At 35.9% G+C, this 25066-nt stretch overlaps 1 protein-coding gene and 1 long non-coding RNA gene across 2 annotated transcripts; one reads left to right on the top strand and one right to left on the bottom strand.

Annotated features, from left to right (window-relative positions):
• Window positions 1-8293: 8293 nt before the first annotated feature.
• LOC118480361 lies at window positions 8294-9469 on the bottom strand. The gene is made up of 2 exons (XR_004862166.1): window positions 8990-9469; window positions 8294-8573 (listed from the first exon to the last, which is right to left on the bottom strand). It is a non-coding gene; the product is annotated as an uncharacterized LOC118480361 (long non-coding RNA).
• Window positions 9470-16057: 6588 nt separating this feature from the next.
• Window positions 16058-18200, top strand: LOC110943157 (U-box domain-containing protein 30). Its single transcript, XM_022184914.2, has one exon. It carries the CDS (start codon window positions 16612-16614, stop codon window positions 17929-17931), a length of 1320 nt encoding a protein of 439 aa, XP_022040606.1. The 5' UTR covers window positions 16058-16611; the 3' UTR covers window positions 17932-18200.
• Window positions 18201-25066: the final 6866 nt, after the last annotated feature.

Here is a 25066-nt window from a genome sequence, read left to right as displayed (position 1 = left end):
TGTGTTGATAAAAACCATTTGTAGGTTTATCATTTTTTAAAACAGGGATGTGGTTCATCATCTTGTGCTTCTCTTGCCATGAATAATAAATCAAGTACAATTTAATGTCCCTGATTTACCATTTGCATTTCAGAACCTTCTGTATCACTTGTAAAAATACAAACATCTCAAAATATAACCACAAATACCACTTGTAAAATCAAGATTACCACTTGAAGATACCCAAAAACTACCATTTGTAGGTTATGCTGTAGGAATAATACTTCTACAGAAACCTTTTTACCATTTTGTTGAATTATTCAGAAAGATGCCGATTCCTGCTTCTCAATTAACAACCTGGAAGCTCCGGCGTAGTCCTTCAACCTGCAAAACATTAAGAACACGATTCAAAATCTTTCAAAACAAACTGTTCAAACACTAGAAAGATGCCGATTCCTGATCCACGATATAAACTTGGGATCTCCGGCATAGTCCTTCAACTATCATGGGAAACAGACTTCCATCCAAGTCTTCTCAGACTTGATGGCCTTCAGCTCTTGGGCAGTCGGGTTGTATGTTGCCTTTTTAGTCGCGTAAAAATCTTTAACCCCTTTAGCTCTCCCACTAAGCATTTTCTCAAATATCTTCTTAACATTCCCGTTGAATGTTTTCTCGACATCAAATTCATCCTTTTCTTTATAAAACTGATTAGAAATCTCAGTTTTTCCCACTTTCTTCTTAACTTCCTCAAACTTCAATGATGGAAACTCCTCATCATTTACTAAAATCTTCTTCTCAACCTGTGGCTCTTCTGGCTTTGTGGAACCAGATTCATCGCCGACATTCACTTCACCTTTTTTCGCAACCCATACCTGGTTGTCTTTTCCTTTCTTCTCATATTTGTTCTTTTTTGAACACTCACCAACCTCAAATTTTGAATTCTCAAAAATTTTAGGTCTATTGGTTGGTGTTTCAACATCAACAACTTTCTCTTTCAACTTCTGAGAAACTCCCTGTTTTGATTTGGCACTATTCGAGCAATTCCATGCAATGTGACCAGCTTCATTGCATCTATAACAGGTTCTAGTCTCTCTTTGATAACAAATATCAGCTCCATTCTTCTTTCTCTCAGCAAGAAACTCCTTATTAGACTGTCTCCAAAACGGTTTCTGCTGTTCCTCCTCAGCACTTCCACCTGACACAAATTCAGATTTTGTTTTAGAATTTTTCATATTTTTATCATTTTCTGGTGGAACAAAACCAAGGCCTTTCTTTTTGTAGCTACGATTCTGGTTAGGTTTCTTTTGAAAACCAGACCCAGAATTGTTGCCATTTTTCTTATTTAAACGTTGCTGAACTCTAGAAGTATATTTTTTAGATTTTTCAAAACTTTTCAAAACTTTTAATTCTGGAATATTAACTTCTATAAGTTTGAAAGTTTTGTTTATTAGTTCCGTTTTAATACTCATTATAGGGAACTCTTTATTGTAATATAATTTGTCCGAACCATTCAAAGTATACACAACTTCAAATGTTTCATCATTCAAATCTGCCTTTGACAATAAAAATTCTTTACTATAAGACCGTTTATCCGACGAATTTTGACTGTTGACTGACGACTTTGACTTTCCAGACCCAGATTTCGACTCAGACTCCTCATCAGTATCCAACACTTGATCGACCACCTTTTTGATTAATTCAGACTCATGATCAGTATCGGACGAGGTATACGTGACATCAATGTTTTCTGGTAAAACGTCAGTTGTGTCGGTTTTAAGCTTTATATTGACTGCTTTTTCCAATTGCTCCTTATTTGGTCTCCTAGGTGAATAACCATCCCAAATCGGAGGCGGACATTTGTTGTAACTAACAGTCGATTTCTTACCACAGTCTTTCTTGTCTTTTAGCTTCTCATCTTTGAAAGCTTCCATACCTGCAACAGTTGGATAAATACGATCAATGAGATAATCAGAACTAGAATAACTTTGCAATAAGCGTCTAATTCTCTCATTCTCTATCTTTTCCGTCTCCAACTCTTGCTTCCACTTAGCACTCTCTTCGATGTAGAAGTTTATTGCTTTTTGTTTTGTCATTAAAACTGCATTCAACATCGTCAATGCTTGCTCTCTTTCTGAGTTTGTCTTTTGAAGACCAGTTACTGTTTTGTTCAGAACATCATATGATTCTTTCACATAGTTGAGATTGAACAGTAACTGCTCCTTTTTCTTCTCGTACTCAGCTATGATGTCGTCTTTAGCTGCACAATTCTTGCAAGCTTCCAAGCACTTCTCACACGGCTTGACAACTTCAACAATCTTCTCAACTTCGATTGTTTTAACAACTTCAACCACTTTTTCTACTTCAATCACCTTTTCTTCTTCTTTCACAACCTCAGTAATCTTCTCAGCAACATTCTCAGCGTTTTGAATATCACCTTCAGATTCAGATAGTTGTTTTTTAGCAGCTCGTTTCTCCTTCAGTTTCTCCATTCTTTCTGCAAAATAGAAATGAAAACTTTCAGGAGAAAGATGAGTTTTTGCAATATTTATGTGTTTTTCTTCCTCATCATCACTGCTGCTATGATCAGGTGATTGATCAAATTTTACAGATTTATCAGAATCATCATCTGATACATCAGAAACAGTCGGTGTTTTATCAAAAACAACTTCTTTTTCTTGAACATTTTCATTTTATACACTTTTATCAGAACTCTGTAAATCTTCATCTGAACCCCGTAAACCTTCGTCTGAACTTTCTGAAACTTCTCCAGAATGTTCTGAAAGTTTATCAGTTCTGTCTGAACTTTCATCAGATGACACAGATTTTTCATCTTCACTTTTTACAGTCTCTCCAATAGATTTCATCCAAGTAGCAAACAAATCTGGCTCTCGGACGATCTTGGCAATAAAAGCTTTAAACTCTCCCTTTTCATCCACAAACATATCCCAACTGAAACCTTCTGGTAGTTTCTCATCATCTTGATTGATAATGCGTGCTGCTGTGGCTTCAGATGATATGTAATTACTCCAGCTAAAATCTACCAAACATGCTCTCTTGGGATCTTCAATCTTTCTCCCATGAGCTGTCTGCGGTTCTTGGGATTGACCAACTTGCTGATAGATAGCTTTGCGATAGTAATCATCTTTCCCGAATGGATTCTGTGCTCCGCTAGCTTCTCTTCCTTTGCACTCCCGTTTGAAATGGCCTTTCTCCCTGCATCGAAAACAAGTAACTTTAGATTTATCAAAACCTAAAGTTGAAATATGAGCATCTAAAAAATCATTTCTCCCGGTAATGGTTTTGAATTTCTCAGCTCGTCGAAGAACACTTGCGAGACACCATTTAATGTCCATGAGTTCCATTTCCTCAGCGTCTATTTGATCGTAATCCTCTTTGGTGAGCATAGGATTTCCGATCCGACCAGCAACAAGACCTTCATAGGATAACAAAACTGAACCCAGAAGTGCCATGTGGTCTTTAGCAGTGTCTTCAGAGAAGCTTTGACCTTCTGGAAGGTTGAGAGCTATGTTGCATTGAATCACGTATCCGTTTCCAGTTTTTGTACTCTGAGACTGAAAACTTGTGTTAATCTCTTTCGGATTCACACTCGGAAACGATGAAAACCCGCTGCTACTCTTGTTCGAACCCTGATCAGCTTTTTCAGATGAATCACCAGCACTGAACGTAGTTTGAATCTTCGAACTTCTTTCAGACTCAGTGACTGGAACACTACCCTGGTAGTACATCTTCACGTCCTGTTGACCACTCGGACTGTTCATTCTTGCGATCTTTTGCTGCTCAAGATCCTGACTTTCTATTTTTTCAATGAACTGTGAAATAGTCAGCCCGTCATACACACCAGTATTCTTTAAAATCATCAAATACGTTCCCCACTCTTTCTGAGGTAACGCGTCAGCCAATTTATCCACCCATTCCTCACGACCTTTCTAACCTCCCAACATCGATAACGATCGCACCAAGTGACAGTATCTCTCGATTAGCTTTTTAGTATCCTCTCCCGGCAAACTGCTAAACAAATCGAATTCTTTCTTTAACAATGCTTTCTTGCTCTTGATCATGTTTTCACTTCCCTCGAATTTAACCCTAAGAGCATCCCATATTGACTTAGCAGTTTTGTCATGCTGTAACAAGATGAATATATCTTCCTTTATCGCATGCTGCAACAAACTAATCATCATTTTCTCAGCTCTATACATTTCTCGTTCTTGATCGATAAACTCGGATATCTCTTTAATAACTTGCAAATCTGTTTGAGGCAATGTGTACTTCTTCAATATACACTCCCACGATCTGAGATGATTGGCCTGAACCCAGTTTTCAAACCGATCCTTCCACCCATAATACTCCTCAATGCTCATCAATCTAGGGGGCTTTTGAGTCGTTCCCGTCTCGTTTTCTAAATTCATTGCTTGAGCAATTGTGGCTGGAGTAGTCGATGTAGCAAAAGCGTTGTAAAACTCGGAATCCATACTGACTTATAAGCGAACTAAACAAATGGCAGAAAAGCGATCCAACTCTGATCAGATAAGCGAACCAGAAAGATACACACAAGCGAACCAGACAAAGTCCTTTGGAGCGGACCCTTAAAAGCGAATCGGACAAAACCAAATGAGCAAACCAAATGAGCGTACCGGGTGACTGAATAAGCGAACCAGGCAATCCGGACCAAAAAAGCGAACTCAATCAATGTCTGTTCGAGCGGACCATTTTTGACAAATGAGCGGACCTGTCTTGATTTTGGAGCGAACCAGAAGCAAAAATGTACACTCGAGCGAACCAAACTACTAATTTGGAGCGAACCAGGAAAAAATGGTACAGATGAGCGAACCAGCTGAGACCAGAAAAGCGAATCAGACAGTGATCTAAGAGCGGATCGTGATGACGTTAGTACGAGCGAACCACATAACGAACATGATTTGATCTGTTTTTAAGCTGTATTTCTGCCTGAAACTTTCAAGGGTTTGACTAAGTATGATTATACACAATCTGTGAGCTTTTGAACAAAATTTGACCGTGAAATCTCCCGGAAATGAGAAAAGAAGGTGTAGAAGTGAGAAGAAATGATGAAAAAACAGCTACAATCTGCAGAAAACCTCCTCCCAAGCTCTGATACCACTTGTAGGATCGTTTGCTGACCCGAATGAGTCATTCAGAGGTTGTCTCTTGCGTTTCAGATGCGGAATAATAAGAAATGCAAGTAGATATAGCTTGTTCTTCCTCCTAACTGCTTGTTTTATTGATTTGAAACGTTTTACAGCTCAATCGTCACACCGGCAGAGCTTCGGCGTGGAAACCAATCACACCTATGGACCGCTCAGACGACTCCTATATATAGGCAGTTGGGTCCGCTTATGTGTCGTATGACCATAAAAGCGGACCAGCTTAGTTCACATAAGCGAACCATGCTGTCAAATAAGCGAACCAAAGCCCTAATGTTCATATGAGCGGACCTAGCCTATACAACCCATACAAACACATGTTTTCTCGTATTTTGTGCCCTATGCTATACAATACGACATAAGATCTGATCCTAGACACCTAGACGCAATCAACAGATGTAGTGCACTAACAAAGTGATTTCAGAAATTTAGAAGTTAACAATCATGTAAAATGGTTGATTGGGGTGAAATTAGGGCTAAGTGATGAGCTAGAAATTTGCTATATAATCATGTAAAAAATCTACCCCTAAGGTGTTTGTGAAAATGCCTCAAAGAAGGCTTAAAATTGAAATTCAAAGTTCAAACGCATAATTATGATGTTTAGGTATATTATGCGATATGTGGTTTAAAGAGAGTTCTAAACATGTCATTAATGAACTCTATAGGAAAGGACGCCGGAGCGTCAAGCGGACAAGCGGGTGGCGAATCACGTTTGAAAGGCCTACATTGAAGGTATGTAACTTGACCCGTTACATTAAATGAATCGTTGTTAAATTTTGCGAAGTCTCATTATAGGATAAATAGGGTGTTGATTGTAGCGACCATGATCGTTACTTGAATTACTAGTCTAAGAATGATAAAGAATCGTTTGGTAGTCATCATATTGGGGAATTCCATAAGATGAGCCAAACGGGTCATTTAATTGTGTAAATTGTTGTTTTAGTGTTATAGAGAGTCAAAATGGAGTTGGAAATCACAAGAGCATTAAGACATGAGATTGGTCAAGAAATGCGAGTGATGATAAGCCCGGGATGTTGGGTATAAAGCATCATAAGTTTACTAGCTAAATGGTAGTAAATTGTGTCAAGTAGAAATGGGTCGAATAAATGCATAACGACATATAGACTTTTTGTCCGTAAGTTAAAATTTTGGTATGACTATCGTATTAGGCACGTTGGTAATGAAATTACAGACATATAGGAAAAAGAATCACTAAAAACGGACTTACGGATCATAAGTTATGGCTATTTTAAATTGGGACTTGATTAAACTTTGAGCTGGGAATGTACAGCATCAAATGAACGAACATTCTGTGAAAATCAGGGCTAGGCATGACGCCTAGGCCCTTGGCGTCACGCGACGCCCCCTTGATCCGAGAAAATTTTATTTTTTGATTGTTTGACTCTTGGAACTTGTTTATATCCATTGTAACTTTATCAAAACTAACATTTGTTGTGGTTTTGATCTTAGGTGATGTTGGAACTAACCGGAAGATGATCGAGCTAGCTTTTGAAGAACCGAACACTATTTACAAGCTTCCGCAATGTTTTAAACTTTAATAGATTATGTTTATGGGTTGTAAACGAATTGTTAAACAACTTTTGGATGTTTTAACTTAGTCGTTAGTCGACTAAGGTCTTTGCTACTAATGAACTATACTTATGAAATCTATGTTAACTAGGCATCTTTTATCTAAAATGGTTTGAACTATTATTAACTTCAAGTAAATTAGACGGGTGTTACAGACTTGCTTGCTGACCAGAGAGCTCCAGAGAATGCCTTGAATGATTTCCAAATGTGCAAGTTCATAAGTTGCAGCAATGGTTCTTTATATAGGGATTTTAATGCAACAAGATCATGCCAAACAAGTCTATGAATGATTCCTGATCATCACAACTGTCCCTATTACATGAAATCCCATTTGCACAGCCCTTGGTATCATTTTACAGGCCTTTAAGTCGGTTAAACATGCAAAACCGACACCTGTGTAATTTTTATGATGCTGGCAGTCCCAGGCGGCCCGCGTAAGAGTCCTTAGGGGACTTACGCGGCCGGTATGAGGGTCATGTCCGGTGAACAAAGTTTCAACAATTGCAATTTAGGTCCCTGGTCCTTCTAAAGGTGGTTTTAACTTCAAATTTGGCATATTTAACCCTCTAAATTGACTTTTAAGGGCTCCAAGACATAAACAAACTTTGCTAAGTGCTTGGTTAACTTTATGATCACCTGAAAAGCCATAAATTTCAACGTTGACGCTTTTAACCCCTCATATACGAATGTTATCATAACTTTCTCATACTTTATCGAAACCTTGTGAAAATTTTATCACTTATTCTAGTGAGCATAATTAATCGTTACAAAGCTTCGGGTTTGCTAAAAGGTCACTCAGAGGTATAAATTAAACATGTTGACACATTTAACCCCTGTAGTTTGTAGTATCTCACTTTCTTCCACAATTGGCTTCGTATGATCCATAATTCATTCGTTTAAGGGTATAAACATCGTGTAGGGTTATTGAAAAGTATATTTATCCATTGTTGACACTTTGAATCCTTTTACACTCGTAAATTCTTCGTTTGTCAACTTTAGTCCCTCATAAATATTCTTTTACACGTTTAACGCTCATAACACGTGTTGATATTATATTGGACATGAATTTACGAGGTGTTACACCACTACTAGAAAAATTAAAATTTCTGACACCATTTTCCGTAGGAAATGCGTCACAACTCGCAATTTTCTACGAACTTGTGACAAAATGCATATGTAGGAAAACCACTCATAGGAAACTGGTTTCTTACACATTTTCTACGCATTTTCCTACCCATTTTTGACAGAAAAGGGCCGTCACAAATTGCTACACATTTTCTACGCATTTTCCTACCCATTTAACGGAAGTTAATTTTTAATTTTTGCTACACAATTGTCACGAAATTTAATTTTTATATTTTTCATAGTTTATGACAAATTTCCTACTACCTGTTTACTAGGCATTTTTTTACGAATTTGTAATAAATAAAATAAAAAAAATAAAAGGTTTTCAGCAATGGATTTTGTGTCACAAACCCGTCAGTAAAAATATGCTTTATTTAAAGAAAATGTTTTTTTCTAGTTTTATTCTATACAAAAGCAAATAAAACTAAAAACTATACAAATTCAATAACATTAATCATAAATTTATACAAATCTTCAAACAAAAAATGTATACAATCTACAAATATAAAGAAAATAAAATTCCATATTCATCGGAAGCTTGTTTTGTCATCATCTTTTCTCTAAATTTATGTGATGCCTTCACTATCTCAGCGTATGTGAACCTTTCGAATACAGTAGCAATTGCCAGGTAGGTTTGGATTGTTGCCAGCACTGAGTCTGAACCAAGCCACTACCACTACTGTCTTCTTTGACCAACAGCTGACATTTGAAAACAACAAAAATGAAAAATCATTTATTTGACCATACAAAGAAATCTAACATATAAAAGCCAACAACTGACAAAAATAATATGAAACAGAAGTCCTACGAAAAAGTCAAAGCATGGTTAATGTCATGATAATTGCTACTTATTTTATAATTTATGTAATTAAATAAATAGAAAGAATTAAATAAATGGACAAATGGTCAACGAGATGACTTGTTTTACAGTGAATGATAAAATGAATGATTTGATACAAGGTTTATATCAATAACAGCAGATCTTCATCATCATCGACAACAATTCGCCATCATCCTAACAATCAGCAATTTATAATCATCATCAATCCTCACAATCAACAATTTATAATCATCATCATCGACAACAATAATGGGGAAGAGAGGTGGGGGCTTACCCGTGTTTGTCGGGAAAAACGTCGAAGGAACGGTTCCACCGCTGCCGCTCCACCTATGCCGCCCAGCCGCAGACGGCGGCGCTGCTGTCTCTCGCCATCTATGTCTCGTCTCTCTCTCTCTCCTTCGTCTCTCTCTCTCTCTCCTTCGTCTCTCTCCTCTCTCTAATATGTGTTTTCGCCGTCGTACGCCACCACCAGATGGTGGTGGCCGGCTGTTTCCGTTGTCGGAGTTGTAGGAAGTCACTAGGGGAGCGGGGGTGTGCGAGTGTTGCAGTACACAAGAGAGAAAGGGGTGTTTACCGGTGAATGGGACCGACATGCCAGCCGGCAGTCGGCCGATGTGGTTGCCGGCAAGGAGATCGAGAGGGAGAGGGAGGGGGTAGGTTTGTGAAGTTGAAGGTGATCCATGTGAAGTTGAAGTAACTAAGTGGTGATCCCTACATTCTAACCATTAGATTGATTATTAGGTGAACAATGGACCATAGGATGGTGATCCATGTGAAGTTGAAGTAAAGCTTTTGATTGACTCAATTATGTGTAAACCTTTTTGTTTTTCATTTTGTAATCTTTTATTGTTAGTTTTTCTAAAATGTTTTGTATTCACTTTACTATAAAAAGTTTTTTTTTTCTAAAAGTTGTTTTATTTTTTTTTAGGAAAGTGTTTTTTTGGTAGAAATTCCAACACAAGTATTGCTATACTAAGGAACTGACTGATACCACCCGAACAATATCGGTACCAGTAACAATATTAAATTATATGGTTTCAGTTTCAATTTCAATGAATCGATACCGTACCAAACCTAACCGATACCGGCCAAACAATATCGTACTCGAGGTACATGTATTCATTTTTATGATTTCCAATTTCGATAACTTATTTTCATTTCTTGTTAAACCCAGCCTTGTCGTGGTGTTTGCCATTTATTTTATGCAATGCACAACAGGTACTCGGGTAGCTTACAATTACCAAATTATGGTTATGCATTTTATACAAATTATACAAATTTATGGTTTTCCCTTTTAGCAGTGAGTTAGATGAGGCGTTTGAATTTTGTGCTTGAATATAAATTTAGGGATTTAGTATTGTTAAAACTTGAAGTTTAAGGTTAGTGAAACTATTATCGAAAAGAAAGCCATTAACTTTTGAGTGTTTACTAATGTTTATATATATTTATTTTTGATTTGATTTTGTACTTTATGATATTCCGGACTCGACCATACATAAAATAATTTGAATCCTTTTTCTTTCAAAATAAAACCATTCATAAAAAGATTAAGGATTTTTATAAGGATGAAATTTGAAAAATTTTAAACTTATTATTAATATGGTGGCACATAAATTATTATTAATATGGTGGATAGTAATGATTGAAAGGGCATTAAGAGATGTATGGTAATAATAAAATATGGTAATAATAAAACTAGTTAAATATTTAAATATGGTAATAAATTTTCTATCACAAATGCGTAGCAAGTTGCTACACATTTCCTACGCAATAAATTTTCCATCACAAATGCGTAGCAAGTTGCTACACATTTCCTACGCAATATGGTAATAAATTTTCCATCACAAATGCGTAGCAAGTTGCTACACATTTCCTACACAATAAATTTTCCATCACAAATGCGTAACAAGTTGCTACACATTTCCTACGCAATGATTAATAATAATGTTGATTAAACATTAAAATATAATCTAAGTATAATAATAAATAAATCGTCATAAATGCGTAGCAAGTTGTTACGCATTTCTGACGCAACAATTAATATTTAAATGAATTTAACATATAAATCTAATTCCAACAAATAAATAATGGTTCCATCGGAAATGCGTAGCAAGTTGCTACGCATTTCCGACACAATACTTAGAATTAGTATATTTGTCACTATTGTGTCACAAATTGCCCAAAAAATCAAGGTCTTTTTTACGTAGGAAATGCGTAGTAAATGTGTCAGAATTTGCGATTCATTTTTTTGCGTAGGAAATTTCCGTAGCAAAATGACCACTTTTCTAGTAGTGCACCACTCTATTTCTATATGATACAACTGTGGTCTCTTATTACCTCTACACACATGTTCTTTAGAATACTTTTCATCATAGTTAAAACATAACCCTTTTGACCTTCTCTCATCCATTTCACTCCTAGTTAAAGTTTTCCTAATTACATTCTTCTTATTATCCATACCAACTGACTTTGCATAAGGTAGTATTTGTTTAGTAGCGATTGGATTAGTCAGAAGAGAATTTTTAGACCCAAACCTGCTTCTCTTGGCCTTGATGGTTGCTTCTTGTAGTTTTGCCAAACAAAAAGCCTCTTGAATGTTTTTTGGGTTAAACATCCTCACCTGCAACTGTATCTCCTCTTCCAGCCCCACAACAAAACAACTTAATGCATATTCAGTAGGTAACTAAAGTCTGCTTATGATAGCATCAAACTTATCATGATACTCCTGTACAGAATTAATTTGTTTCAAATTCTTTAAATCGGTCATAGGGTCATCAAACAATTCCCCGAATCTGACCTTCAAAGCTTCTACCAATTCTGTCCAAGATAATACTTCACCTTCAACCCTCTGGCTGGTAAGAGATTCATACCATTGTAATGTTTTTTTCTCAAAATGAATAGCGGCCAATCTAACATTCGTTGCATCAGACACACTATCAAGTTGAAAAAATTGTTCCACCTTAAACAACCATGAAGTAAGATCATCACCTTTAAACCGAGGGAATTCAATTTTGGTCAATCTTGTTGCAAAATTGAACCCTTCTCCTTCATGCTGCGGATCCTGTCTTTGATAATTTCTGCCATTGTTCTGGTTATTGACCATTTGAGTCAATTGTAAGGATAATCCAGTCACCATGTTCCTCACTTCTTCTAATGCTTTTGTGTTTTCCTCAATTCGATTATTCATCTGTTGACTGCTTTCAGCATCATTATGGCCGTATCTCTTCGTCATTTTTGAGGTGGAATTGATCTGAACAAAGATCAATTGGAAGTTGAATTGAACGGACGACAATTGAAGGAATTCGATCGAACGATGACTGAATTCAGGAATTGAAATTGAACGCAGCAAATTCCCCAATTGACTGAATTAGGGTTCAAAATTGAATTGAATCGAGAGTGTCCAAGGATAGACAGCTCTGATACCAATGATAAGGATTGGAATTGAATGAACTTGAGATTGAATTTCAATGGACAAGTTCTATTAACGTCCAGGAAGCTCAAGAAGAAGAATAAGCTTCGAAAATCGTTAATGGCAGTTGATAAGAGAGAAAGAACGAGTTTATTATTATTTTCAAAAGATACCATATACTTATTACAATGTTCTTCTTTTATACCCAACTCTAACCATTGTTCTCTCAACAACTAACTAACTCTCAACTAACTAACTTCCAACCTCTCAACTAACATTCTGTTGGCTTATTAACCGTCTAACCCGTATCACTTGGCTCCATTTAAAAATAATTTGTGTATCTTCAGATCCATGTTATTGAAAAACTTGTCAAAGAATTAACCTCAAACTAAAAACATTAGATTTCATATTATTGTTTTTTTAAATTGCTTTAATAGGACGGAAAAATATGAAACATAGGCTACTACTTTAAAAAATATACAAAAACATGCCAATTTTTTATTTGCAGTCGAGAAAGAATGAAGCTGATTTTTCCATAGAATTATCATGATTATATAGTGTTAGGATTTGAGGGATTTTCCTATGAATGCTTTATGTTTTTAGAAGACCCAAGATAAGTTTTATGTTCTTTAGTAAACAAACAAAGGAGGATGCCATATAATTACCCATTTGGCCAACCCAAAAGACAATCATAATACGATTTTCGACCCAGGGTATTACAAGTAAAGGTGTTCAAAACTGAATATCCGAATTTCGGATATCCGAAATTTTCGGATAACTGGTTTCATTATTCGAATCCGAAATTTCAGATATCCAATCAGATATCCGAATATCCAATTTTTTATTTTATTCAAAACCGGATTTTTCGGATATTTTCAAATATTTTTGGGATATTTCGGATATTCAATAAAAAATAAAAATAAACTTGTAAATTTTTTAATACTTCGGATATCTTAAATATCCGAAGTTTTTTAATTAATATAGTTCAAAACCTTGCAATTATAGTAATAAAATAATTGTAGTTGAAATAAAAATTACTCTTACTTATTTGTATGTTAAGTACAATAAACCTATTTGTATTTGATCTAACGCATTATTAATAAACCGGTGCTTTAATCATTTGTTAACTTAATCACAATTTGTATGGAATGAAGAAATCATTTTGGAAGGACACAAATAGCCATAAGCTTGGTATCAGTACCAAAATACCGCTCTAAAAATCACTAAAGTTGTGTACTGATATCGAAATGCTTGGTACATTGCCGATACAGTATGGTATTTGAAGGTAAAAATCAATAAAATATCGGTACTATACCGAACTGAAAGTATAGGGCCAAAACGCTAAAATGTGGTATCGAATTTGTACTGCAAATCATTCGATACGGAAAATTCGATATGGGTGTAGCATTAGTTAGGTATCAAGATTTCATACAACTTGAGGAGGAAACAAGGTAACGTGTCACACAATAAATGGATAAGTGGGGTGCGTCTTGGACCGGGGATATAGCTTTCGGTCAAACAAAACACCAAATATGGTCGAATCCTGTACAGTCAAACCAACACACTGTCATGGTCAAGCTGTTTCCATCTTTTTTTATATTTCTTTTTTTTTATTTATTGTTTTGCCCCAAAAGAACTCAAATCTTGACCCCACACACATCACTTCCAACTTTTTATCATAATATAATATTCCACTAACTTTTAACTTTACCCCTTACCTTCTTCCTATTTTCAAAAGTAGCTCAACTTCTTTAGGAATTTCACACTTTTAGTAGATTGGTATGAAAACTATACATTTTTTAGCAAAAACTGGTTAGTTATTATTCATTTGCGTAAATGAATAATAACATCTATGAGTTTTGGGTTTGAAATTCATCTTCAAATGATAATTTTTTTGTATACCTTAGAATTATTGTTGACGATTTTATAAATCTTGACATAAATTATAGCGTTTACGTTTCTCTAGTGTTGCTATTTTAAAACTGCACCACGAGTTTGATCAAGTCACATTGAATGTTTTCATTCTTTCGCTCACGTCATTTGCTTATCCGGTTATAAACTGGTTCTAATACATACCTTGTACGATTAATCCGTGTTTGCTTTGGGACTTGATGCTCAAGGTTTATTTAAAAAGCGTTAGGGTTTATGATTCTAGACATGCATTTTTAGATCCTGGTGATGTATTTACTTAGAGTCTACCCTCTTCATCTTGCGGCAAATAAACACTGGGAACCAAATAAAATGAAATGCATCATTCATGAAATAATTTAAATTATTTAGATTTTAAAAAAATTAAAAGAAGCTAATATAAGCTATTAAAAATGTCATAAAGTTCTTCACGTTTTCTAAGAGTAAAGGTAAATTGTCTAAGTGTTAGATCAGTGTTGTATAAAAAGGACACAACTTACCGTTAGTGACGTATTTAGATTTTTCATATACCACCCTTATCGTGTTTTAGTATTCGAATATACATATCCGTTAAGTCATACTACGTAACTGTAATCAATCAAAATTCCAACAATAATGAACTGTATTCAACGCTTTAGGAACAAAAAATACATAATCAAAATTATATAAAAGTATACCGATTCAACTCATCATCTAAAAACATGCCATGTCATCCAAATGTCAGATGTATAACATGTAAAAGAATTTACTAGTTTCAAAAGTTATGGACATAAATATCTTGTTGCCTTGTATTATCAAAACTCGTAAAAAAGGTGATGAATATTGTGGTACATGAGTGATTTTAATATCCTAAAAAGTACCTGCTCCTTGGTACAAAGAGTGAAAGTTAAAGGACTATAGTGAAAGTTTTTGTATGATATGTGTTCTTATCTTGAACCCAGTCCCCGTGTGGCCTTGGTCCGAGATATGGTGACTTTTTTAATAGCCTTGGTTCGTGCGGGCTGGCTAACCCCAGTCCTCGTGCGGCGTTACTCTTGACGACTTGAACCGGCTTCCCACGTGGGCTGACTCCAATTACTATTTTACCCTTCCTTAAACAAATTCCTATCCATTGTGAAATAAATAAAACCCATTCAAATTATAATGATTCTAAACATTTGTTTTAACATTTTTCTTTTGTAATTCTTAAAAAAGAGCAAAAATAGTAAAAAATATTTATAAAGCTTGTAGGTATTTTTAAATATTTTCTTTTGTAATTCTTAAAAAAGAGCATAAATAGTAAAAAATATTTATAAAGCTTGTAGGTATTTTTAAATATTTTCTTTAAGAACAATTAAACAAAAATAGCAAGTTTTATTATACATCTAACTTATCGTTCCACATATTTAGTTTTTAATAAATATATTTAATATTAACTTTTTAATTCAATAAGTCTGATCTTCATCTTATTCAAGTTTATAGAGCATAAAACTTTTTTTAACTAAATAGTTATTATAATTTCTTCATTAAGTCGACACGTGCAGAGCGGGCTAGTTGGCTTATTTACCGGCCCAATTCTTCATCCTTTACGGTACCTCAAAATCTAAATTATAATAATAGTTGTGTTGCTAATGAATCCCCAATTCAATTAGTGTACACCAGCCAATTGTCAGAATATACGACTGTATAAATCATACAAACCGTATGACAAGGTGAAAAAAAGGTTATACTTAGCGATATGGATTTGTCAGTGCTCACATTAATCAGTTTTTTGTCAGTCAAAAATGACATCATCCGGGTTGTATAATTTGTCCCTTACATGACCCATATAACCAATTTCCTTCGTACCATATTGTCGTATTACTATCATACGTTCCGTTTTAACCACTTTTCACCCATAACATACAACTTGTTTGACTATACGGCCCATATAACACCTAAGCGTGTTTATATAACTCTCCTCGTAACAACATCAATAATAGTAAATAAATAAATAAATAAAAACTAATATCTTGATTTTAATATATGTGCTATTTCTTTATTGATATGTGTTGAGGGCATTGAACAATTGCCCCCAGACTAGAGCTTCTCTCTCACATCCTCTCATCTCAATTTTGTTTTGTTTTGTTTATTCACTCAAGATTTACTAATTCTACAGGTTCTTCCAATCCAGCTATCTTTCAATTTTAATTAATCGTAAATCCCCTTTTTGATTCTTTTAATTAAAATTAAACCACCCCACTTTAATAAAGCATACATACACAGATCTGTAGTTTTATTATTTATTCATTGACTGTTTTACTATTGGTTTCATTATTCACACTTTTTGAAGCTTTGAATACGACGTCAAACACTTTGATTTTATCAAAATCATTATTTATTATTATTATTTTGCTCTGTTTCTCTCTCTATCATTGCTATTTTGTGATGGTGATTAGTCTTTTGACCGAGAAAAAGAGAAATCAGTTAAAGTGAATCACTCTATTTCAGGAAAGAGAAACCTGAAATATGGAATTTCTTGATGTAATGTGCACACATTGGTGACTGTTTGTTCATTTATTTTCGATAATTCAAATCTTGAATACCAAGTGTTCGATAAAATGCCTGTGTGTCTCGCACCGCAAGATAGGGCTAACGGGCAGGTGCTAGATCTTGCCACTGCTGTAAAAGATGGGGTTTTGGGTGGTGGGGTGAGTTTTGGTTGTGGGTTTGTTGAGAAATTAGATCTTAATATCATGATTGAAGAGTTGGATGAACCTGAGGTTCCATCAGTGTTCATTTGCCCGATTTCACTTGAACCGATGCAAGACCCGGTTACGCTCTGCACCGGGCAGACGTACGAGCGGTCTAACATCTTGAAATGGTTCAATTTGGGGCACTTCACCTGCCCGACGACGATGCAAGAGCTTTGGGATGATTCGGTCACCCCGAATAAGACCCTGCATCAGTTGATCCACACTTGGTTTGCTCAAAAGTACCTGCAGATGAAGAAAAAATCCCAAGATGTTATCGGAAACGCTTCAGAGGCGTTAGACAGGCTTAAAAAAGTTAAGGGTCAAGCGCGTGTTCAGTCGTTGAAAGAGCTTAGGCGGATTGTAACGAATCATGTTACCGCGAGAACCGCGGTGGTTGATAAAGGCGGAGTGAGTGTTTTATCCTCGTTGTTAGGTCCGTATACGTCTCACGCGATTGGGTCCGAAGTGGTTTCGATTCTTGTAAATCTGAGCCTTGATTCGGGTTCCAGATTGAACTTGATGCAGCCTGCGAAAGTGTCGTTGGTTGTCGATATGTTAAACGAAGGTTCGATTGAAACGAAGATTAATTGCACCAAATTGATACATACATTGATGGAAGAAGACGATTTCGACTTTGAAATCGTCTCCAGCCATAGTTTACTAGTCGGGTTAATGCGGCTCGTTAGAGATAAGCGACACCCGAGCGGAAACTTGCCCGGTTTAAAGCTACTTAAATCCATATGTTGGCATAAACAAGTGAGAGTTTTAATCGTTAACATCGGAGCGGTTCCTCAATTAGTCGAACTACTACCTGCGATGAATCACGAGTGTTTGGAACTCGCATTGCACATTCTCGATGCGGTTTCTACCGTAAAAGAAGGTAATCTAGCATTAAGCAGTTGTTCAAACACCATACCAAACATGGTTAGAGTGTTGATGAGGGTATCCGAAAGTTGCACGCAACTCGCGCTATCGATTCTATGGTCGATTTGCAAGGTGTCACCCGAGGAGTACTCGTCGGTCGCTGTGGATGTCGGGCTTGCGGCGAAGCTGCTTCTTGTTATTCAAAGTGGTTGTGATCCTTTGTTGAAACAACGGTCAGCTGAACTGTTGAAGTTATGCAGTTTGAATTACACGGATTCTATCTTTATTTCCAAGTGCAAGTTAACGAAAACCATTAGGTGATTATAGTGTTGTTGAATATTGATTTGATTAACAAATCACCAAAAGGGGGTTTAAGGAGATTGATTGATTGTATATATTTGATGATGATGAGGGTGAATTTGGAGCCAAAGATGGTGTCAATCCAAGGGTAAAATTACACCTTTTTTGTCCAGTTTTTATCTTTTTTTTTTCTTCTTTTAGATATATTGTTTCAGTTTTTCAATTTTGGAATATAAGTATATTTCTTTGATCTTCTATTGGAATGGTTATTGTGTCATTGTTCGTTTTAAGTAATACAAATTTATAAAGTTTTATTAGAAAATATATAAAATTGTATGCAAGATAAGATGAGTTCTGCTAAATGTATCACTCCTATTGTTTTTACTGACCGTACAATATTTCCTCTGCTATATCAGTCGTATCATCTCTCTACTTTACTCATAGTAGGATGCTGTTAGCAAATAAGGGGTATGTTTAATCTCACAAAAAAAGACTATGTCTAACAATATAAAGGGCGAGGCTAAACGCACCCATATATGTTGAATGCAGCGTTATGAGTAGAACTAGAGAGATAATGTGGTTGCTTTAGTAAATAATAAAGGATTGAATGGTTCCTTTAGTTAAAACAATAGAAAGGGGATACGTTTAACACAACCCCATAAAACTGTGTTGTCGAACACGAGGAGGCGGGCCAAAAGCGACCACGTTGGCACTGTGTATGAACGTATGTGTCACAAGGGTGAAAGGGGGCGCCAATGCGAAGGGCACTGCACGCATTGAGGCAGAAGTTGTGAATTTTTTTAAATATTAAATGATGTACAACACAATCTTTAAAACCACCTTAACTCAACGTCACATTTTACCTCTCTATAACACACGAAAGTAAAACCGTTAGAAGATGAAACCCCTTACAACCTATGTAGCATCTACTTGACAGAATATTTTTTCACCCTTCACATTTACATTTACTGCTACACATAATCTAAATTGGATTGATCGTTTTGGTGATGTCTGTTTTGATTCTTGGACCAAAAATCTGGTAATAATTGTGGCGTGTGTGGGTGGATCATCCATTATGTGTACTACAATGTGTTTTGGACAATCTTGTATGAAGAGGATGAGGATTGGACCAATCAATACTTCAAATCAATGCTGACCTGGCAATGAAAAGATAGTTGAGAACTTTCACTGTAACTCAAATCATGTTCCATATAATGTTTTAAAAATCCGATCCAAACCGGTTAAACTAAATATAAACCCTTTGTTAGGGTGAAGGGGCACCCCCCTAAGCCCACATGTAATGGGGCGCGACCAACAACATAGCGCCGGTATGGAGCCCCATACACCGCCCCCCCCAGCGCGATGATCAAAAAAAAGAAGCCTGGCGTGAAAAAATTCGCGGCGCGAGAAGGTTTCCATTTTCCATTTTGGTCCCTGCATTTTACACTTTGGTCCCTGCATTAAAACACTTTGGTCCCTGCATTTTACACTTTGGTCCCTGCATTTTACACTTTGGTTATGATGAGGTAGGGCTTTATGACTACGGCCTCAAGCCCCATAAAGCCCCGGGATGACGTGGCATGCCATATGGCGCATAACGCCCCTTTGGGGGCTTTATGACTACACATGGCCTAATTAGGTGAGTGAGAAATTTTTTTAACCCAATCATACGTTGCCATGTCATTTCCCCTCTAGAACTCCCCTCTTGTCCAAAAACGTACGGGGTGCACCCCTCTTAGGGGACTGATTTTTTTATTAAAAAAAAAATGTCATTGGTTGAAATAAAGGCTGGCCCACATCCTCTCTCCTTCCCTCTTCGGTGGCTCCACCCCCAAATACTTCCCCGATTTCACCCCCCGCCTTAATGGCGGCACCCCCCATTTCGGCAAAACCGGTCCCCGAAGGAACTCCCCGAGAACACCCCGACTACCCTTAATATGAACATGTTAAACTAAGCCTAACTAGTAACCCCGCTTTTTGTATGATCTGAACTTGTTTAAACTAAATTTAAACTCGTTGTTAAGTTTTGTCTTATGTTGGTTATATCTAACATGAATCCGCTTGTACTAAACCTAAACCCACTTCTAGATTTGTCTCATGTTTTTGTGTCTTGTCAGAATCCATATATTCCTTTGGAAACACGTATTTAAAAAGTATAATAACTTGTTTAAACTAAATCCAAACTCGTTAAGTTTGTCATATATTATATCTGCCATGAATCTACTTATACTAAACCCAAAACCCAAACCGGCTTTTGTATATGACCCGAACTTGTCATTAAGTCTGCCTTGTGTTGGTTATACCTTACCTAAACATGCTTATACTAAATCTAAACCTGCTTATAAATTTACCTTATGTCTTTGTGTCGTGTCAAAATTCATATTGGCGTTTAGAAACGCATATAAATTTATTTTGTGAATATTGAATTATGTTTACAACTTTTCATTCACTTGGTTATTTTTTTATGGATACATATTTATACTTCAATAATTAAAGTGTAAAGTACATCTTAAATAATTTGGTTAATAAATTATTAGAATACAAAAATATAAATTATGGAATTTACTCAAGTCTCATTCGGATTGAGACCACACTTCTAATCCAGAAGGAGGGTGAGACCGGCTTGTCACCCATTCTTTCAACACTACATGTGAGAGGTCACTTCTTTGTTTAGCAACGCACACATGTTTTGATTTATATATATGGCTTTATTTATATAAAGATGGTTTAAAATATAGAAAATAAACGTTGATTTTTTTAATAAATATGAAAAACTAAAAAGTCATTACTTTGATTTAAAAAGTCTTAAGAATAACTGTATTTTAAGTCCATGTGTTGTATTTAAAGTTACGAATGTAAACTTTAACATTAGACTATTATAAAAAAAGTTTATACATTGTATTTGAAACGGGATCGGTTAGTTCATATATATTAATTTCTAACTTTTGGATAAATGAATAGTGCCTAAATTGTCTTTTCTTATGTATTTTGTTTTGGTTTTTTTTCTATAAGCATACTAAACTTTAGGGTTTTAAATTTTTTGTCACACCCCGAATTTCCACGTATCACCGGTGGGCCCGGTGGGGAGAATCGTGACATAATTGATGTCATCATAGTCAAACAACACAATATATAAATGCACAGCGGAAGCAAAAGATAAATATATTACATTCCGAATATAGAGTAATGTCAACGCATTACAACGAAAAGTAAAGGATCCACAGGCGGATCAAATAAAAGAAAACTGTTCAACAGACTTTAGGTATCTAGAACTTGCAAGATTCCTTATTAACGCCCTGAGCTTCCAGCCAATTACGTTCAGTACCTGTCACTTAACCCTTTTTGGAAAATACGTCAGTTTACACTGGTAAATACAATTAACCGACTCATTTGAAAAGGTTTAATAAAATTGATTTGAATGCACAAGGCACAACATATCTTTTATAACTTGGGACAATTATCTTTATAATCTTGTATACAGATTTACATGTTCGTTGTACGTTCAGGGCCCGATGTAGAAACCGAGTCAAGATTAACAGACACGCCACAAGTATAGGCCCACAAGAGAGTGAGATACCGTTTCCCTTATGCACTGTCAGGGGTATGCCTACACCTCGTGCATAAGACATGGCCATTTTATAATACAATGATGTCAAGGATATCCGGGACATGGTCATTAACCCCTAAAGGCTTTTATTTCAAACAACACAGATTAAAGCGGGTTACATCAATAATTTAATCACAATACGACCAAACATTCAATACCCGACCAAGCGGTATTATTATAATACCGTATCCCAAGCCCGTATAGGGAAAATAAGTTAAAAGTATTTACCTGAGCTAGCAAAAGCAATTTATACTCAGCCGTATATTCTAATCAGCAAGCGCAAGTACTTCTACTGGGGCTCTCAATCTGGAACGAAGGTTTTATTAACCTATTAGATTCCTAACGGGTCTTATTTAAGTCGTAACTTAGACCGGTTAGTTTTAAGGAAAGGTTTACGGTTCAAAACGCATGATTAAGCGAAGACCGGATTGGAATGTGATTTAGACCCGACAACTTTGGAGACTTGTATAATATGGGTAAACTAAACACATTCTGAATTTTGAGATAAAAATGATAAGGTTTGACCCGTTTCGACTAATTTATGCAAACTAGTTACATAAACTGAACCGAACGCGCAGGAGGCGTATCGGGTAACCGTAAGAGTCCTATACAGGTTTCCTAAGTCAATATGCTCTAAATATGTTGTGATATCAGTAGGATATCTTCCATTTTGCCCAAAACGAGTTTAACCCCAATATACGCCCCGTAGGGGTATTTCGGTCGTTTTAAATATTATAAAAGCGATTTCCGGGTTAAACAGGAAATTTGAGTTTTCTGACCAGGTTATAAAGTTCAAAATACTTTATTTATTATTTAAAATCAGTAGCAATTGGATTCGTGTTAACATACTATGTAGAACTCATTTTATGTCTGAAAAGGGTATATTCGGTATTTACCGAATCGAGGTCATAACCGTAGGTTATGAGCAGGTTAAAAATAATTAAAAATCTTTAAAAATCTCAAAATATTATAATACATCAGTGGGTAAAAGGTTTGGTGTCAAAAATTGGGTTTAGATAGGCTTTATGCTAATTGCGCCGTTTATTTACCAAAAGGCGTTATAATTACGCTAATGAGCATAACTCCTAATCTAGAGCTCCAACTGATATGAAAATTTAGGGACAACTTTATAAATCAGTAATAAGGATTATTGTCCTTTCACTTTTCCAAAATTCTCGTTTTATAGCAAAAAGGGCATTATGGTCAACATTGAGCATTTAACGGAAACGTGCATATGGAATGGACAAACAACGAACCAAATCCAGAGGGTTATACCCTCATGTAACTTGGTCCTAAGGAAGTCCTAAGGCACTTCTAGACTCTACTAAAACGGGTCAGAACTGAAGTCAAAGCAAAAGTCAAAGTTTTGCGACTTTCGGTTCCGAACCAGGTCAAAACAGGAAATTGTCGGATCAACAAGCTTAGATCAGTTCTTAAACTCATTACCGAGTTATATGAGTGATAAAATAGGTTATATGCCTTCTACATTGCTACTTATGCGCTAAATCGAAATTAAGCTCCTGTTGACTTTTTATAAACAACTTTGACCCGACATTTGATCTAGTTAGAATGGGAATCAGAGGGTGCCCTTTTAAGGGTTTAAAGCCCACATGATTACCAACTTATAACTACCTTTGATTCGACAAATCACTAGACCAATAGTGATTAATCATTAAGTCAACTGTTAATTACGACGGGTTGACTTCTAAGCTAAAACTAAGCGAAAACTCAAAAAGGAAAGGTCAAGCATACTTACAAAGGTCCTATGCACGACTAGGGATGCTTAGAAGGAGGTCTTGAGCTCCAGCAATGATCAGCAGATGAAGGAATGAATGAGTGATCAAAGTGTGCAACAATGGGCTTTATATAGTGTTCATATCTTCATAGATTGTTGACAACAAGGTCTACCATTGATGTTTGATCACTAACAAGTGTCCCTAAATGTCTAGGGGTTGTTTAGGCAGCTCTTGGAAGTGTTTTAAGGCCATAAATGTTGTTTACATGGGCTGAACAAGCAACAAAAACGATTTTCTGCATCTGGGCGTGTCAGGAGGACCTCGTAAGAGTTCTCCTTGGCTTTACGCGGGCCGCGTGAGCCTTCAGATCTGATTCCAAATCTTTTCATTAATTGCATGTTGGCTCCTGGTTCTTCGAAAGGTCAACTTAACTTATCTCTTGCACTTTGACCCCTTCCAAATTACCTACAAGGGCCCCTAGACTTTTACCTATCATGTTAAGTCCTTGTTTACCTTGTTATTACCCGAAAAGTCTTAACTTTTGACGTTGACGCTTTTATCCCCTCGTATACGAATTTGATCATAACTTTCTCATACGGTAATGAAACTTTGTGAAATTTCTACCGTGCATTCTAGTGAGCATAATTTACCTTTACAAAGCTTTGTGTTTGCTAAAAGGTCACTCAGAGGTATAACTTAAACATGTTGACACATTTAACCCCTGTAGTTTGTAATTTCTCACTTTCTTTCACAATTAGCTTCGTATGATCCATCAATCATTCGTTTAAGGGTATAAACATCATGTAGGGACATTGTAGGGCATATTTATCCATTGTTGACATTTTGAACCCTTGAATTCACATACTTTCTATGTTTGTCAACTTTAGTCCCTCTATAGTATTCATTGACTCGTTCAAGCTTATGACACGTGTCGGTACATTATAGGACGTGAATTTTCGAGGTGTTACATTTTTGTAACAAACTTATGATTTTTTATAATTTCAGCCACAAGAATTAAATGATTTTAGGTTTAAATAATGATATTATTGAAACCGGTAGCGTTATTGCTTTCATAGTTTCCGATTAGCCGTACCGATAAACCCCCGCGGGGGGGGGGGGGGGCAATTACGGTTTTACACCCTGCTCTGCAACGCGAAGGCTTAACACTAGTTAATATTTCCGAAAAATGGTTTCTTTAATTAACAGATGAGAATATGAGATCAATTACTGCTTGGAAACTTTACTTTTGGTCTAAGAGAAAGCAACCTAATTTTTTATTTAAGACTTTGCCCATGATCAACAAGAATAAGGAATAGTTTTTTAGTATTTTTATATGTTTTAGCTTGGTAATGATTATAAGTAACATGTTGATTTTTGTGATTTGTATATATTTGTAGTTATGATTTATGACCGAGATTGACGTTTGAGTTCATGATTTCTGGCTGAGATTGATTGTTGTATGCTTCAGCAGAAAACTCAGTGTCTGGCGCGAAGTGCGGGTTAACCTTATCTCTAGTTCAAATTATTTGGTAAATAATTGTGCATCAAATGCTGACGGAAGATGGGTTTTTATCAAGCCAAACAAACATACTCTTAAATACTCATGTGTCTGTATCTTGCAGGATTTGAACCCACTATCTTATAAAGAGATATGATATACCTTAGACCATGTGTAGTGGTGAAAGAAAATAATGCCCCCACCATGGGGCATTATTCGACACGTGTCATCCCAGTCAGCATGGGACATTATTCCAAAAGTGGCGTAGTGGGGCATTATTCTAATAACGCCCATGCAATCATTTCACAATTATTA

This window comes from Helianthus annuus, chromosome 7 (genome assembly GCF_002127325.2).
Source record: "Helianthus annuus cultivar XRQ/B chromosome 7, HanXRQr2.0-SUNRISE, whole genome shotgun sequence".
Lineage (NCBI taxonomy): Eukaryota > Viridiplantae > Streptophyta > Magnoliopsida > Asterales > Asteraceae > Helianthus > Helianthus annuus.
The sequence above is the reverse complement of the archived record's forward strand: the minus strand, read 5'-3'. Positions and strand labels throughout refer to the sequence as shown.